This window comes from Eschscholzia californica, unplaced genomic scaffold (assembly GCF_041429995.1).
Source record: "Eschscholzia californica isolate CP2 unplaced genomic scaffold, dmEscCali1.0.p SCAF_6, whole genome shotgun sequence".
NCBI lineage: Eukaryota > Viridiplantae > Streptophyta > Magnoliopsida > Ranunculales > Papaveraceae > Eschscholzia > Eschscholzia californica.
In genome coordinates, this window is record NW_028238483.1 from 5428613 (window position 1) to 5444671 (window position 16059).

The 16059-nt window shown below is 35.8% G+C and overlaps 3 protein-coding genes across 3 annotated transcripts; 1 reads left to right on the plus strand and 2 right to left on the minus strand.

Moving 5' to 3' along the window:
• Window positions 1-982: 982 nt before the first annotated feature.
• Window positions 983-5359, plus strand: LOC147530965 (uncharacterized). The gene is made up of 3 exons (XM_086647519.1): window positions 983-4134; window positions 4646-4708; window positions 5010-5359. The coding sequence occupies exon 1, from the start codon at window positions 1416-1418 to the stop codon at window positions 3870-3872; it is 2457 nt and encodes an 818-aa protein (XP_086503645.1). The 5' UTR covers window positions 983-1415; the 3' UTR covers window positions 3873-4134; window positions 4646-4708; window positions 5010-5359.
• A 4326-nt stretch (window positions 5360-9685) lies between these two features.
• On the minus strand, window positions 9686-11458 carry LOC147530966 (expansin-B15-like). Its single transcript, XM_086649701.1, has 2 exons — window positions 11195-11458; window positions 9686-10276 (listed from the first exon to the last, which is right to left on the minus strand). The coding sequence occupies exons 1-2, from the start codon at window positions 11456-11458 to the stop codon at window positions 9761-9763; spliced, it is 780 nt and encodes a 259-aa protein (XP_086505827.1). The 3' UTR covers window positions 9686-9760.
• Window positions 11459-12972: 1514 nt separating this feature from the next.
• Window positions 12973-14706, minus strand: LOC147530967 (expansin-B15-like). Its single transcript, XM_086649702.1, has 2 exons — window positions 14395-14706; window positions 12973-13546 (listed from the first exon to the last, which is right to left on the minus strand). The coding sequence occupies exons 1-2, from the start codon at window positions 14704-14706 to the stop codon at window positions 13007-13009; spliced, it is 852 nt and encodes a 283-aa protein (XP_086505828.1). The 3' UTR covers window positions 12973-13006.
• Window positions 14707-16059: the final 1353 nt, after the last annotated feature.

Consider the following 16059-nt stretch of genomic DNA (forward strand, 5'->3'; position numbering starts at 1 on the left):
ATTTCAAACAGAATCATCAAATCAAAGTAAGTCAACGAAACTAAAACCTGATGGCTCGGATAAAATCTTTACTGAAGTTGGTCAGTTGTTTCCTGGTGGTGCAAAAGCATTTGGATATTCTCTTCGACAATATAGTGTAACTGTTGTTTGTCCTGCTCAAGACTACAAATGGAGAGTACATGGATGAGCACCATTTTTTAACCAGAGAAGATTTTGTATGTTTTTTTGGTAAAAGAAATTATGTGTTATTTATTGAACAAAACTCACATACATTTGATAAATTACGTTGTATACATGACAAATGATGGTTTCCTCGTCTTAAATAACACATAATTTACGTATTTGTTTCATAATTTTTATTCAATGTGTATTCATGTATGAGTAAAAACGAAAACAAATGCTACTTTAATGTTCCCAGAAAAATATACTATTTCCAAATCTGAAAGTTAAGTGAGAGAAAGTGATATATATGTTTTGTATATTAACCCTTGATCCCAGAAAATATACTCTTTCCAAATCTGAAAGTTAAGTGGAGAAAATTGATTTGAATATAAAAAAAAAATTACATAGTAAGATAGAGAAAATTGATTTGGTTCCCAAATCTGTAAAGAAGAGAGAAAATTGATTTGGAAATATCCGTGGTGATGGCGTTTTGTTTTGGTGAGGATTTTGGTTTCTGATGGATTCGGATAATAGGAAAGAGAAAATTTGATTTCCAAATCTGTTTAGAGGAGAGAAAAATTGTGATTTGTTTAATCCATTTTTTGCTAATAAATTCCCCAAATCACGCCTAAATCTATCTTTCCAAAACGCGCGAAATTTGAGCATGAGACATTGACGGTACTGTGTTTAGAAAGTGAGGGTTTTTATGTCCATAATGTAAAAGGACTAAATATCTATATTTTGGGTAGATTGGATCATAAACTTTTTTTGAACATTATTTTGGTCTATATACCCATGGACTCTTCTGCTAATTGGATTTGTGGGATTTGTAAACACAGTTATAAAGGTGATTTTACAAATCCCACAAATCCAATTAGCGGAATACAAATTCCCATTTGCAGAACCTAAACTCAATTTACCAGTCTTGTAAACTCAGTTTGTAAAGGTGATTTTGCAATAGTCTAAAGTTTGTACCTGTGCACTTTCCTCTTCCCCATGGCCTTGTGAAGTCATGAAATAATTTTGGTTTTAATATCTGAAGTGCCCAACCGGAACTAACATAAATTGACCGAGCCCGGATTTTAGGGTTTTCTCGGTACCCAAATGTATACTGAGAATCGATTTCCAAAGAGATTGGGAAGAAGAGAACAACTGGATCAATTCCAAAAAGAAAGAAACTCTCAGCCTTCTATTGGAAGTAAATTCTGAAAATCTCTAGTTGTTTACTGTTTTCCTGATTTTGATTGTTCAAAATGTTATCTAATTTCAACAAAATTCACAAAACCCTAGATACATCATCTAGGGTACTTCTAGTCCGTTTCCATACATTTAATCGTGACAGAACAGTAGAATCTAGAGATACTGAGTATGAGGAAGAACTTAGCTTTAAATCAGATAAACTAACTTACTCCAACAGACACACAGAATCCTCCTCTTCATTTACATCCAGAAACCCTAACCCTAGTCATTCCCAAAGACATAAAGTTAATGATGATGCTGAAGGTAACAAGGTTGAGGGGTTGAGGGTTTTAAATTCATTTGCTCAAACACAAATCCCGGATTCTGAGTCAAGTGCTTCAGAGGATGAAGAAGAAGACTCAGTAGAAGATGATGGTGAAGAGGATTTTGGGGTTTTAGATTTATTTAGTGGAAAAAATGATCAAGGGAAGGTAGAGACTGTGAAAGTTACAGAAGTAGATGAAGATGAATTCAGGAACCATCCTTTGGTAAGGGAAGTCTGTAGATTAATACAACGAAGGCAATCATGGAATCCAGATCTTGAGGGTCATTTGAGACATTTGTTAAGAAGTCTTAAACCTCGACAAGTATGTGCAATTTTACGCAATCAAGACGATGAACGTGTCGCCTTACATTTCTTTTACTGGGCTGATCGACAATGGAGGTATCGTCATGACCCGGAAGTTTACTTTACTTTGCTTGATGTTCTCAGCAAGACTAAATTATGCCAAGATTCGAAGAGGATTCTTCGTCTTATGGCTCGACGAGGTATTGAAAGAAAACCGAAAGCATTTGGGCATTTGATGATATCATATAGCAGGGCAGGCAAATTGAGGAACGCAATGAGGGTCTTGAATATGATGCAGAAAGCAGGTATTGGGGTTGATTTGTCTATCTGTAACACTGCAATTCATGTTCTAATTATGGCAAATAGATTAGAGAAAGCATTGGGGTTTCTTGATAGGATGCAGAGGGTTGGAATTACACCTAATGTTGTGACATATAACTGCTTGATAAAGGGATACTGTGATATTCACCGAGTTGATGATGCCTTGGAGCTTATTGAACAAATGCCCCTAAAGGGATGTAATCCTGATAAGATTAGTTATTATACTGTTATTGGTTATTTTTGTAAAGAGAAACGGATAAACGAAGTGAGAGAGGTCTTGGAGAAGATGGAGAAGGTTGGTAACTTAACAATAGATCAGGTCACATTTAACACTCTCATTCATGTCCTGTCGAAGAATGGACATGGCGATGAGGCTCTGGAATTCTTGAGAGAGGCGGAAGGCAACGGATTTCGGGTAGATAAGATTGGGTATAGTGCTGTAGTTCACTCCTTCTGTCAGAAAGGGAATTTGGATAAGGCAAAAGAAATTATTAACGATATGTTCTCTAAAGGTTGTGTCCCTGATGTTGTGACTTATACTGCAGTTGTTGATGGATTCTGCCGAATAGGAGAGGTTGACCAAGCTAAGAAGATGCTTAAAAACATGTACAAACATGGTTGTAAACCAAACACTGTATCATATACTGCTTTGTTAAATGGGCTATGCAAAACAGGTAATTCAACAGAGGCAAGAGAGATGATGAATATGAGCGAGGAGGACTGGTGGACCCCAAATGCCATCAGTTACAGTGTCGTGATGCACGGACTTCGTCGGGAAGGGAAGTTGGCTGAGGCTTGTGATTTGGTAGGGGAGATGGTTACAAAGGGTTTCTTTCCAACCCCAGTTGAAATCAATTTACTAATTCAGTCTCTTTGCCACGAAGGAAAAGTTGGTGATGGCAAGAAGTTTATGGAGGATTGTTTGAGGAAGGGTTGTGCTGTTAATGTTGTAAATTTTACAACTGTAATTCATGGGTTTTGTAAAGAAGGTGATTTGGAAGCTGCTCTGTCCTTGCTTGATGACATGTATCTTAGTAATAAACATCCCGACGTTTTCACCTATACTACTTTAATTGATGCGTTAGGTAAGAAAGGTAGACTTGAAGAGGCAACTGAGCTTACGAAGAAAATGCTTAATAAAGGCTTGGACCCTACTCCAGTTACCTATCGGACAGTTATCCATCGGTACTGTCAACATGGGAAGGTGGAAGAATTATTGCCGTTGATAGATAAAATGCTTTTAAGGCAAGATTTTAGGACGGCTTATAATCAGATTATTGAGAAGCTTTGTAGTTTTGGGAAACCAGAGGATGCTTATAAACTTCTGAACAAGGTTTTGAGGACTGCTTCAATAACCGATGCTAATACATGCCATGTACTTATCGAGAGCTACTTGAAGAAAGGGCTTCCTTTATCCTCGTACAAAGTGGCTTGTAGAATGTTCCATAGGAATTTGATTCCAGATCTCAAGTTGTGTAAAAAGGTGAATGAGAGATTGACATTAGAAGGAAATCTAGAAGAAGCAAAAAGGCTTATGCTACTGTTTGTTGAAAGGGGTCGCCTTTTACCGCAGCTAGTGTAGGAGTGGAAATTGAAGATTTTAAATTGAATGATATGGACTGAAGAACATGGTTGCCGAAGGAATCTGAGGACATAGTCAGTCCTATTTGGCCATTTGCGCATCCACTTTATGGAGCTATTCGCATAGGATTGAATGATCCAGAGCAAAAACATATATAAAGCTAACTCAACAGAGAAGGTTTTGATGAAATGGGGTGAAAGATGTTTAGCGAAGCTATGCAAATGCAGATTTACCTCTTGATGTCCAGAAGACAACAACATAGGTAACTCCTTTCTTTTTTTTTGAAAAAACAACTTAGTTATTTTCTATCTTCTCTAAGTTTAGTATACTTCGTAAAAGGGGTTTGAACTTTTCTTAGTGATGAGTTTGAAGCACGAATTTGAACTTTTTTTTTTAAGAAACAAAACTGAAGTGGCAAAAGGTTCGTAGTGATGAGTTTGAAACACGAATTTGAACTTTTCTGAGTTAGGGGCATTGACTTGCCCATGTCCAAATTTTTAGAGAGAGCCACATTGTCAGCCATGAAACCTCATATAAACATTATTTTTAATTCCAGATGAAATTATCGATCTTCTTTAGTTCCATAAGACCATAAGTATCAATTTAGTCTGTCTCGGTTATCGTCTAACGGTCAATTTGGTTATAGTCAATGCTCCTAACTCAATGTTTCAAATTTGTGCTCCAACCTCATCATCTAGAAGTGTTCTTTGCCTCTTACATTTTATCTTTGAAGTTTACGCATCAGTTAAGGCTAACTAATATAGTGTTTGCAGATAACAACATGGGAAGTGGGAAATCAGACATTCACAAATCAGGACATGAGAGATATCAGTCAGGTTTGCGTGCTTTCAGTCTAATCTTTCGAATGACCTAATAAGGGTTTAGAACTCCGCAGTTTCTTATGAAGAACTCTGTTTACGAAAATGGAAAAGGTTTTCTTATCATTTTGGTTAAACTTGTTTCAATGAATATACCTCATACTTAAAGGTCGAATTTTCCATATCTTGAATGTAATATTGCAAATTTTAGATTATTAGTTTCTATAATGCTCTCTATTTGGTTGTTTGCTGTTTTAAGATGTGGTAATCGTTATTCCTAAAATAAAGCGACTGAAATATATTTTGATCTTTTCAACAGGATTGTGTGAAATTGCAGTTTTTGGATTGTTGATATGTTGGATTGCCATTTAGAAAAGCAACTAAGCTACAACTGCAAGGATGATTATTTCCAGTTTCTAGTATCTAGTTCTTTCAAGAAAGTAAGGTGGGAGCAAAACAATGTTCTACAATCATAGACGCAATAGGTTTTAACTTCAACCTGTCCGAGCAAGGATCTATAGAAGATCTTTTTCCCTGGGAGGGATCTTATATACTAAAATAACTCAAAAGTTTCGTATGAAGTACTAATATTTATTCTGTAATATTAAGCAATGACGTTACAATTGGCCGTTACAACTTTTCAAAATTTAGTCCTATACTCTATCACAACCATGAATCATTGCCCATCTTATTCTAAAACAAATCTTAATAGCACGGTAAGCTTGCTAGATGACACAACAATGTAATAGCAGAGTAAGCCCTGTTGGATAAGGTAATAAATCAAGCCTTGCACTGTTAGGCTTAGGCCTAATAAACTCTTCCGTGCCAAAAATGAAAGCCCTTTTATCTAAGGTGTTTTATATCGCGGAAGCGATACTCAGGCGATTTACAAAAATAAGCATGGCTAGATAAGGTGACAAAACAGGCAAGACGATAACACAATAAGACACAAGTCCTGCAAACTGAAGTGGCAAAACTACTAAGGGCAAATCCAGTGTGAGGGGGTTGGGCTCCCGATGGAGCTAAGAGCCCCAGGCTGGGGGGCTCCCAACCCCCAAAAAGAGCCATTGGGAGTTCCCAACGTGAGAACTCCCAATGGCAATTTGGGGTGGGTCCCCCATTTCCATTTTTTTCTTTTTTGTTTTGTTAAATATAATAAGTTATAATTTTTTTTTTAAATATAAATCTTTTTTTATACAAGTTTTTTTAAATAGAATTTATTGATTTTTTTAAAACACTTCATTGGGTAAAAACCAAATACATAATAATCGAAATACAGAAAAATAAGTAAAATAACGATAATAGTTCCATTAGTTGTTGCGATCTTTAGTATTCCACAAGTGCTCTACAAGATCTACCCTTAATTGTGTATGAAAATCTTTGTTTCTAACTCGGTCAAGGCGATCAAACATTTCTCCGACAACATTTCCCCAACACGCACTTCTTCTAGAATACTTCTATCAAAATCAATAGTCGCATTAGGTCGTTCATTTTCGATTATCATGTTATGCAATATAATACATGCCTTCATGATATAACCTAGTGTTTCTACATCCCAAATACGTGCCGGTTCTCGGATAATAGCAAAACGAGCTTGCAATACACCAAAGGCTCGTTCAACATCCTTTCTTACCGATTCTTGACGTCTCGTAAAATATTGTTCTTACACAGTTAACGGATTTTGTATGCTTTTAACAACAACCCCATTATGGATGTATCCCATTAGCGAGATAATAACCAATGTCATGATGATTACCATTAGTCTCAAAATTAACAGTTGGAGCCCTAACTGTTGCATCGAACACCGGAGAACGGTCCAACACATTGATGTAGAAAACTTAATGGATGAGTGGTTGTATTTATAGATGAATAAAAAGTTAAAAAAAATTCGAATTTTAAACTCCCCTCAAAATTTTAAAATTTGAAATTTAAACTCCCCCAAAATTTTCGTAAAATTTGAAATTCAAATTCCCTCCAAAATATTGGTAAATTTTGAAATTTGAAATTTAAATTATTAGAACCAATAATTTAATGGGTGAAAATTAAAACACAAATCCCACACGCGTACACCACACATGCACATCTTTTGGATTTGGGAGCCTTGATGTTGGAATTAAGAAAAAACTCCGGGGCCCGGGCCCCACACTGGATTTGCCCTAAAACGGTAACCAGGCACTAACTAAAAAGTTCTGCCTGTGTCAGTTGCAATCTCGTAAATGTAAAGAGAAAAACTCTCCTTTTCATAATTTTGCACTTCTTGGATCTGGCAAATTGGACCTGCACTTTAATTAGGGTCTGAAGTGACCCGAGCCTGCTTTCAGAAAACCAATGGAGAAGTGAACAATGAACAGGTCGTCAATAACATGATTTTGTTTGGTCGGAGTTTCGAGGAAATAAAAAAAACATCATGAGAAAAAGTGGGAACCTAAAAAACAAGTCACCAAACGCACCTTATCTCTCTTCACTATCTCTCTCTTCTGAGGCCGTCTCTCTATCTCCTCTCTCTATCTTTGTTCTCTCTCTCTCTCTCTCTCTCTCTGCATCGTCTCTCTCTCTCTCTCTCTCTCTCTTTTCCATGTCTCTCTCTTCACTCTCTCTTCACTCTCTTCTCACTCTCTGTCTAAGCTCCAGCGAAGGGAATGGTCCCTTTGCCGGAACCCTTCTTCTAGAAAATCAGACGAGTTTCGCCTAGAAAACTAGACGAGATTTCGCCTAGAAAACTAGACGAGATTTCGCCTGAATCTGGAGTCCAAATCCAGACGAGTTTTGCCTGGATCTGGAGTTAGATCCAGGCGAAGTGTCTGGTTCTACCAGACAAGCCTTCGTTTGGAAAACTAGGCTCGTCTGGAAAACCATACGAGGGTCCGGCGAAGGGGCCTCCCCTTCGTCGGAACCATGAACAAGAAAAGAGAGAGGAAAGAGAGAAGAGACGGATGAAGAGAAAGACGGATAGAGAGATAGAGGGATGAAGAGAGAGAGAAGGAGATTGATCACTGGAGTTGTTGCGCCGGAATTAATGGCCGCCGGAGTTGATGGTGGTAAGAAGGATTGAAGGAAGATGGAAGAAGAAGAAAATTAAAACACAAGAAGTGGGTAGTGTTTGGAAGAAACAAAAAGTTTTTGTTTCCACCCAAAATTGTCGTCCTCTTTAAATATTTTTATTTTCGCAAAACATCGACCTTTTATTTGTGGTTACTTTGATTTGGAATTTTATAGTTGAATATGTTTATTTTGGTTGTAAAACTAACTGTAGAACCACTCATCAACAATAAGTTTCTATTAATTTTTCTTTTCTAACTTTTTTCTCCTGGAATTCCAAATCTAATTTCCATACTAATTTAGATACTGCAATTAGAGTGAAGATTTTGTCACCAATTAGAGTATATACTTTGCAATTAAAATAAAAAAAATTTGTTGGCACTTTGTTTAAATATTTATGGGGTGAAAAATCATTCAAATGGGTAGATTTTCTCTAAATCTTAATATGTTCGTAAATTGCTATGGACAAGACATTTGTATGAATCAAAGGAAAAGAAAACTGTGTTGACTCCTAAATTTCTCATGTGCATGCGAAAATGAGCAATACATCATTTATATTTCATGGATGTCAGTATATTCGTAAATTTATCATAGATTTGAAGAGCAAAAAAATCCAAAAATAGAAAAAAAGAAAAAAAGTATATGATATGTACAGTACATTCGTAAATGTTCCTTACATGTTCCTGGATGTTTTTACGTTCATAGTTGTCTCATAGATTTGAGAGGGGAAAATATTGACAATTTGAATAAAGAAAAAGTATGGTATGTACGATAATTCCTAAACATTTATACGTTTTTATGTACTGCACATTTTAGTATGTATTGTAAATTTATCGTGGACTATACGTTTAATTAGGTTTTATGCATTTTGTAAATATCCAAATGTACCGTACTTAATAAAATGTCTTATACTTTCTTCTTAGAAAATGTGAGAAAAATTGGAAAGTGTATTGAAACATAATCATATATATATATATATATATATATATATATATAATAAATGAAATTTTATTATGCATTATACATTTGATTATGTTTTTTTTTTTCATTCTACACTTTTTGGGAGAAAAGTACAGACTTGATTTATGTAGAGTATATTTTAATGATATCCTATAAATTTTTATTGAAATAAATTATATTTTGGAAGAAATGCATAGGAAATGTGATTATGTCCGATACATTTTCAAATGCGATATGATCTTTGGGGGTAAATTTATGCTTAGTACACTCTCAACTGTCTCGTATATTTTCAGAGAAAACGCCAATACAAAAACCTTGAACTTAGAAGAGAAATTCAATTGGAATGGGAGATCTGATAAAAATAAAATTTATCCAAAATATAAAGAGATAAAGTAGTTCAAGGGAGAGAGACAATATAAAGAGATAAATAAGGTTTACAATAGTGAAGATCGCAGAGAAAAAAATAGAGAGAAAAAGTAGAAATTGACGAGTAATTACATACGAGAGAGAGAGAGAGAGAGAAAAGAAATATAAAGAGGGGAATATTAAAGACAACGTAGACGAGAAAGACAGATGTTAAATTTATTAAAGTTGAAGAGAGGGAAAACTTTGGTAGCACAGTGGGTGAGAGAGAAAAAAAAGTCGAGAGGTAGAACGTGCACATGAACACGTGACACGCATAATTTTTAATTTTTTAGTTGAGAGGACACGCATATGTGGATGGCCGGCCACCTTTAAATTTTTCAAGGGTAATCTCCTAAATACAAAGAGAAAACCTCTCCTTTTCGTAACTTTGCACGTTTATTGGACTTGCACCTTATTTATGATTTGAAGAGGACGTAAACGAACCTATTTTTCAAAAGACCATTGGCCCAAAATGTGAAGGAATTTCAATTAGTATCACGATTATGCCTGAAAAGGGCAAAAGCCAACCCATGAGAGGGGTAGATTTGTGATTCACATAACCCATAATCTAATTTATAGTTTGTGTGCATGGGAATTCAAGCTTTAATTTATTTAAGTCAATCTCTTTATTGTTCATAAGTTTCTATGATAAAAAAAAACGTTACACTAAGATGAGATTATGACTTCAGATTGATAAGTTTGACCAGGTACCCACCCAACTGGAATTACATCAGTTGCCACAATTGTGTGTCCAGAGGGTTGAGTCAATCGAAGAGAGAAAGGAGGTTCCAGTGCGGAAGCAGCATTGAGCTTCCATACAGCACCAAATGATTGCTGCATTGTTTTCCATGATCCTCCAGAACCATCCTGAAGATCCATTCCACCAACCTCACCATCTCCATCTTCATATTCTACTAATGTAGCAAAGTAGTAAGGGTTCGAACCCAAATCGACATGGAATGCAACTTTTGTCACACCATAGTTGCATGCGACTCGTTGATATTGGATTTGGATCGCTCCAGCATTTCGTAGGTTTTCTTCTTTGCTCGAAACTGCCATGGCTCCAAATGCCGTTCCACTTAAATCAAAATGAACAGATTCTGAAGTACAGCCTGAGCATTCATCGGTTATCACCACCGTCACTGGGTTACCCGAACAGGCTGCATTCGACGTGCATTTCACCTATATATGTATATGTAGAGGAAGTTGATTTGTACAACAAACTTGTGTTAATAAGAGTAATAGGAATGCGAGGACTATATATATATATAGTCCCACATATTTCTCTCTTACTCTCTTATTCTCTTATGTGTAAACTCATCGATTTATAATTGAAGTTCTCTTGTATAGTGTTATCACATGGTGGATGCTTTGGAGATACAATTTTGATTGGAGGGCCTAAAGATTTTGGTCAATCACATTTTATCCTAATTGACTTATAAGCGACTTAATTTTTAGTCCAAAAATAAATATGTTTGTTTTTTGCCTCTTAATCTTCATCTTCCCACCACTTTCGGCCCTCATCACTGGCAACAACACCAACACCGTTTATTTCCTCTCTTACCAACCTGTCTCTCAAACTCTCTCTGTACTCTCTAACTTCTCTTTCTCTCCTCCAACTCTTCGTTTTTCTGTTACGGCGAAAGTTAGGGTTATCTTTGCTAAAATCCCTTCGTCTAAGAAAGGAGTCGATCCCCTTGTCAAAACGAAGAGCTCTAGCTAAACTTCCCTTCAACAGAATAAAGAAAAATAGATCAAGGGAAGTTGAGAAAAAAGAGAGGAAAGAAAAAGAAGACACGGAGGGAAAAAATTGTGGTGGTGGTGAAGAAGGTGAAGACTACGGGATAAAATAGAAACCTGACGATTGTTGGGGCCTATCATTAAGTTGTTTTCTAGTCAATTTTGGGTCAAACTAGATTGACCAAAAGTCTTTATGCCTCCAGCGAAATCTGTATGCTCGAATGCACCCACCTTATCACATCAATGAATTAAACTTTATTACTAATTTTAATCCTTCAAATGATGAATTTAACCCGACTGCTAAAAAAAAACTCTCTCAATTTTAACATATTGACTATTACTAATGGTAAAGTAATTTACCTGATAACAACTCCCACATCCTCTGCCTGATTGGTAAAGAGAAGGGCCTCCTGCTGATACTAATGAAAAAAAGGGATATCCCTCTACATCTTTGCCATAACCACAAGCACCACCATCACTTCCAGCACCATTAGGGCTACCGAACCAGGTTGCTCCAGCTAACGACCAACCGGGATCTCCGCTGGCCTCATTGAAGAGGGTAGGAATAATATTTGAACAAGAGCAAGAATGAAGAAAGAAAATGAGGCTCAAAAGATAAACCATTATAAAAAAGAAAGATAAGTTTTGATAAAAGAGCACAAGATCACCCATTATGCTTCTTAGTTCTTTGGTTCAGCTAATAGAAAGTTTGTAGTTGTACATTTCATCTTCTCTGTTACATATTTATACCATTGTTAATCACCTAAATCTTGAAACTAATAAGGGTAAAAGAGGTATTCAAGTCAAATATTCCAGCTCAAGAAATTTAAAGGAAATATTCTCATATATATCTCCAAGATATGGATGCACTAGAATTAAGATTATTTCTATATTTACGTTATTTATTTCCATCCATTGGAATTCTCTTCTAGTATAAATAAATATTAAGGTATATGTTTTCCTCATCCAAAACCTAAATCTTTCATGGTATCATAGCCTTGAAAACTCAAACGAGTATAGTTTCGATCATATTTTGCTTCTGCTTAACCGGCGGCGGTAGCCGCTTCAATGACTATCTTCCGCCGGAATCAATAAATTTTTTTTTTACCAGTTTCAATTAAATTAGGTTAATATCCTAATTTTTTTAGTATTCTCATTATATTTGATTCAACAAATCATAGTTTGGATGATAATTATATGGGAGTAGTTGCTGGTAAATAGATCATAATCAATTTAAGGAAAGATATTCAGGATGATCTTCATTGTGTTATTCAATTCATGTTAATGGTTTATTATTCAAGTTAGTTATGTGCTGGTGGAAAATCGGTATCATAAAAGAATCGTAAAAAGGGGCATTTTTGGCAGGAGCAGTTATTTTGTTTCTTCCCAGTTGAGAAATCTTCTCGGACATTGATTATTACCTCAGTTTTGACGTTGATTATTTTTTGCCATGAACCTCTGAATCCGTTGTGATTATGTTCACTAAGTGAAATCTTGTTGTCATGGGCCTCTGAACCTAGAGTGGTTAAGTGCAACCTTTTTATTAAATGACCTCTAAATCCGTTGTGATTATGTCATGTTTACTCGTTACCACTGTCCTAAATTACTTGGTTATCTGTGTTATCTACACCAAACAAGAGAGAGAGAAAAAAAAAATATAAAGAGGGGAATATTAAAGACAACGTAGACGAGAAAGAAAGATGCTAAATTTATTAAAGTTGAAGAGAGGGAAAACTTAGGTAGCACAGTGGGTGAGAGAGAAAAAAAAGTTGAGAGGTAACGTGCACATGAACACGTGACACACATTTTTCTTTTTTGTTGAGAGGACACACATATATATGGATGGCCACCTTTAATTTTTTTCAAGGGTAATCTCCTAAATACAAAGAGAAAACCTCTCCTTTTTGTAACTTTGCACGTCTGACATATTGGACTTGCACCTTAATTATGATTTGAAGAAGACGTAAACGAACCTATTTTTCAAAAGACCATTGGCCCAAAATGTGAATGAATTTCAATTAGTACGAGGATTATGCCTGAAAAGGGCAAAAGCCAACCCATGAGAGCGGTAGATTTGTGATTCACATACCCCATAATCTAATTTATATTTTGTGTGCATGGGAATTCAAGCTTTAATGTATTTAAGTCAATCTCTTTATTGTTCATAAGTTTCTATGATAAAAAAAAAACATTACACAAAGATGAGATTATGACTTCAGATTGATAAGTTTGACCAGGTACCCACCCAACTGGAATTACATTAGTTGCCACAATTGTGTGTCCAGAGGGTTGAGTCAATCTAAGAGAGAAAGGAGGTTCCAGTGCGGAAGCAGCATTGAGCTTCCATACAGCTCCCCATGATTGCTGCATTATTTTCCATGATCCTCCAGAACCATCCTGAAGATCCATTCCACCAACCTCACCTTCTCCATCTTCATATTCTACTAATGTAGCAAAGTAGTAAGGGTTCGAACCTAGATCAACATGGAATGCAATTTTTGTCACACCATAGTTGCATGTGACTCGTTGATATTGGATTTGGATCGCTCCAGCATTTCGTAGGTTTTCTTCTTTGCTCGAAACTGCCATGGCTCCAAATGCCGTTCCACTTAAATCAAAATGAACAAATTCTGAAGTACAACCTGAGCATTCATCGGTTATCACCACCGTCACTGGGTTACCCGAACAGGCTGCATTCGACGTGCATTTTACCTATATATATATGTAGAGGAAGTTGATTTGTACAACCAACTTGTGTTAATAAGAGTAATAGGAATGCAAGGACTCTTGTATAGTTTTATCACATGTTGGATGCTTTGGAGATACAATTTTGAATGGAGGGCCTAAAGATTTTGGTCAATCACATTTGATCCTAATTGACTCATAAGAGGCTTAATTTTTAGTCCAAAAATAAATATGTTCGTTTTTTGCCTCTTAATCTTCATCTTCCCCACCACTTTCGGCCATCATCCCTAGCAACAACACCAACACCGTTTATTTCCTCTCTTACCATCCTCTCTCTCAAACTCTATCTGTACTCTCTATCTTCTCTTTCTCTCCTCAAACTCTTCCTCTTTCTGTTACGGCGAAAGTTAGGGTTATCTTTGCTAAAATCCCTTTGTCTGAGAAAGGAGTCGATCCCCCCCCCCCCCCCCCCCTTCTCAAAACGAAGGGCTGTAACGAAACTTCCCTTCAACGGAATAAAGAAAATAGACCAAGAGAAGTTGAGAAAAAAGAGAGGAAAGAGAAGATGACACGAAAGGAAAAAAAATTGTGGTGGTGGTGGTGAAGAAGATGAAGATTAGAGGATAAAATAGAAACATGACGATTGTTGGGCCTATCATTACGTTGTCTTCTAGTCAATTTTGGGTCAAACTAGATTGACAAAAAGTCTTTATGCCTCCAACGAAATCTGTATGCTCGAATGCACCCACCTTATCACATCAATGAATTAAACTTTATTACTAATTCGAATCCTTCAAATGATGAATTTAACCGACTGCTCAAAAAAAAAAAACTCTCTCAACATATTGACTATTACTAGTGGTAAAGTAATTTACCTGATAACAACCCCCACATCCTCTGCCTGATTGGTAAAGAGAAGGGCCTCCTGCTGATACTAATGAAAAAAAGGGATATCCCTCTACATATTTGCCATAACCACAAGCACCACCATCACTTCCAGCACCATTAGGGCTACCATACCACGTTGCTCCAGCTAACGACCAACCGGGATCTCCGCTGGACTCATTGAAGAGGGCCGGAATATTATTTGAACAAGAGCAAGAATGAAGAAAGAAAATGAGGCTCAAAAGATAAAACAATACAAAAAAGAAAGATAAGTTTTGATAAAACAGCACAAGATCACCCATTATGCTTCTTAGTTCTTTGGTTTAGCTAATAGAAAGTTTGCAGTTGTATATTTCATCTTCTCTGTTACATATTTATACCATTGTTAATCACCTATATCTTAAAACAATAATGCCATTGTGTCATAATTCTATGTCTGATTACGACGCGAACATTAAGTGGTAAAACTTGATTTAACAAAGACTCTTAACAGCTTACTAGATACTTTGAACCCAACAACTTAGGAGAGTGAACTCAAAATGTCCAAATATAACGAAACCTCTGATAAAGAAAATAAATATAAATGGAATATTGGTTGTGAAGATGAGGGAAGTTTCTGTCTCTGTCAATTTGGATGGTTTGACCTTTCAACATAAAAAAAAAATGGATGGTTTGAACATTTCAACAAAGTTATAAATGAGGGTTATTACTGGAATAATATACCAATCAAATATATTGATATGAATATAATAACCAATCAACACGGCCGGCCCTAACGTCTAAGAGGCCCAAAGCATATTAGAAAATTTGGGCCCCTTTTGATTTTGATTTTTTTTTAAATACTATTGGTTTCTTACATTGGAGGGGCTAAAGACCTCTTGCGAAAATGTTCTATTACACATGAGACCTCTCACAATTTAGCTAGTTAAGATGTATAATTCAACAAAACGAAAGAGCTAGTTAAGATGTACATATATGTATATTTTTTTTTTGTTACATATATAATAGATATATATTTATATGCAAAAATAAATAAATTGTTTTTATCTAAATCTTGAGGAAATTCTCCACCTTTGGGATAGTACTTGTTTCTTTGCTTTTTGCCCAGCCTAACTCGGAATTTACCAAGGAACAAAGTAATAAGTTATAACATATTGTAGGTGTTTTCTTTGTTGAAACGACATTATTAGTGTAGTAATGTTATTCTGAATGAATTATAACAAGCTTGACCTACAACTACAACTATTTATATTATATTTTATTGTAACAACATTTTTTCCATGTCTATTTTTCTCAATATGGACCAGTACCCCAACCCCTCTAAAGATGAGAGGAAGTTTAGTCTCATGTCAGTTTGGATGGTTGGAGCACTATTCATAAATGTTAGAAGTGTATAACTTTATGGTTGAGATTTAGGTATGAAAGATAACTGCCATTTATAATTGTTCAAAAGATTTTTGTGAAGATGGTAAAGTGATGAGATGTACACGGTGATAGAATAGGGAAATAAGGACTATTCTTAAAATCATGTTAAGCTCCTGCTCATTCAACTCAATACCAATTGAAAATGAGTGTAGAGGACCAAGACAATATGTTGCTGTTCAAGAGATCACGTTTTCTATATGTAGGACTATTCTCACATGCTCTTTCACATG

Coding starts and splice junctions, on each gene's coding strand:
- LOC147530965 (XM_086647519.1), top strand. CDS start 1,416: ATGTTATCTAATTTCAACAAAATTCACAAAACCCTAGATACATCATCT.
- LOC147530967 (XM_086649702.1), bottom strand. CDS start 14,706: ATGGGTGATCTTGTGCTGTTTTATCAAAACTTATCTTTCTTTTTTGTA. Junction 13,547..14,394: donor GATGTGGGGGTTGTTATCAG/GTAAATTACTTT, acceptor ATATATATATAG/GTAAAATGCACGTCGAATGC.
- LOC147530966 (XM_086649701.1), bottom strand. CDS start 11,458: ATGGTTTATCTTTTGAGCCTCATTTTCTTTCTTCATTCTTGCTCTTGT. Junction 10,277..11,194: donor GATGTGGGAGTTGTTATCAG/GTAAATTACTTT, acceptor ATACATATATAG/GTGAAATGCACGTCGAATGC.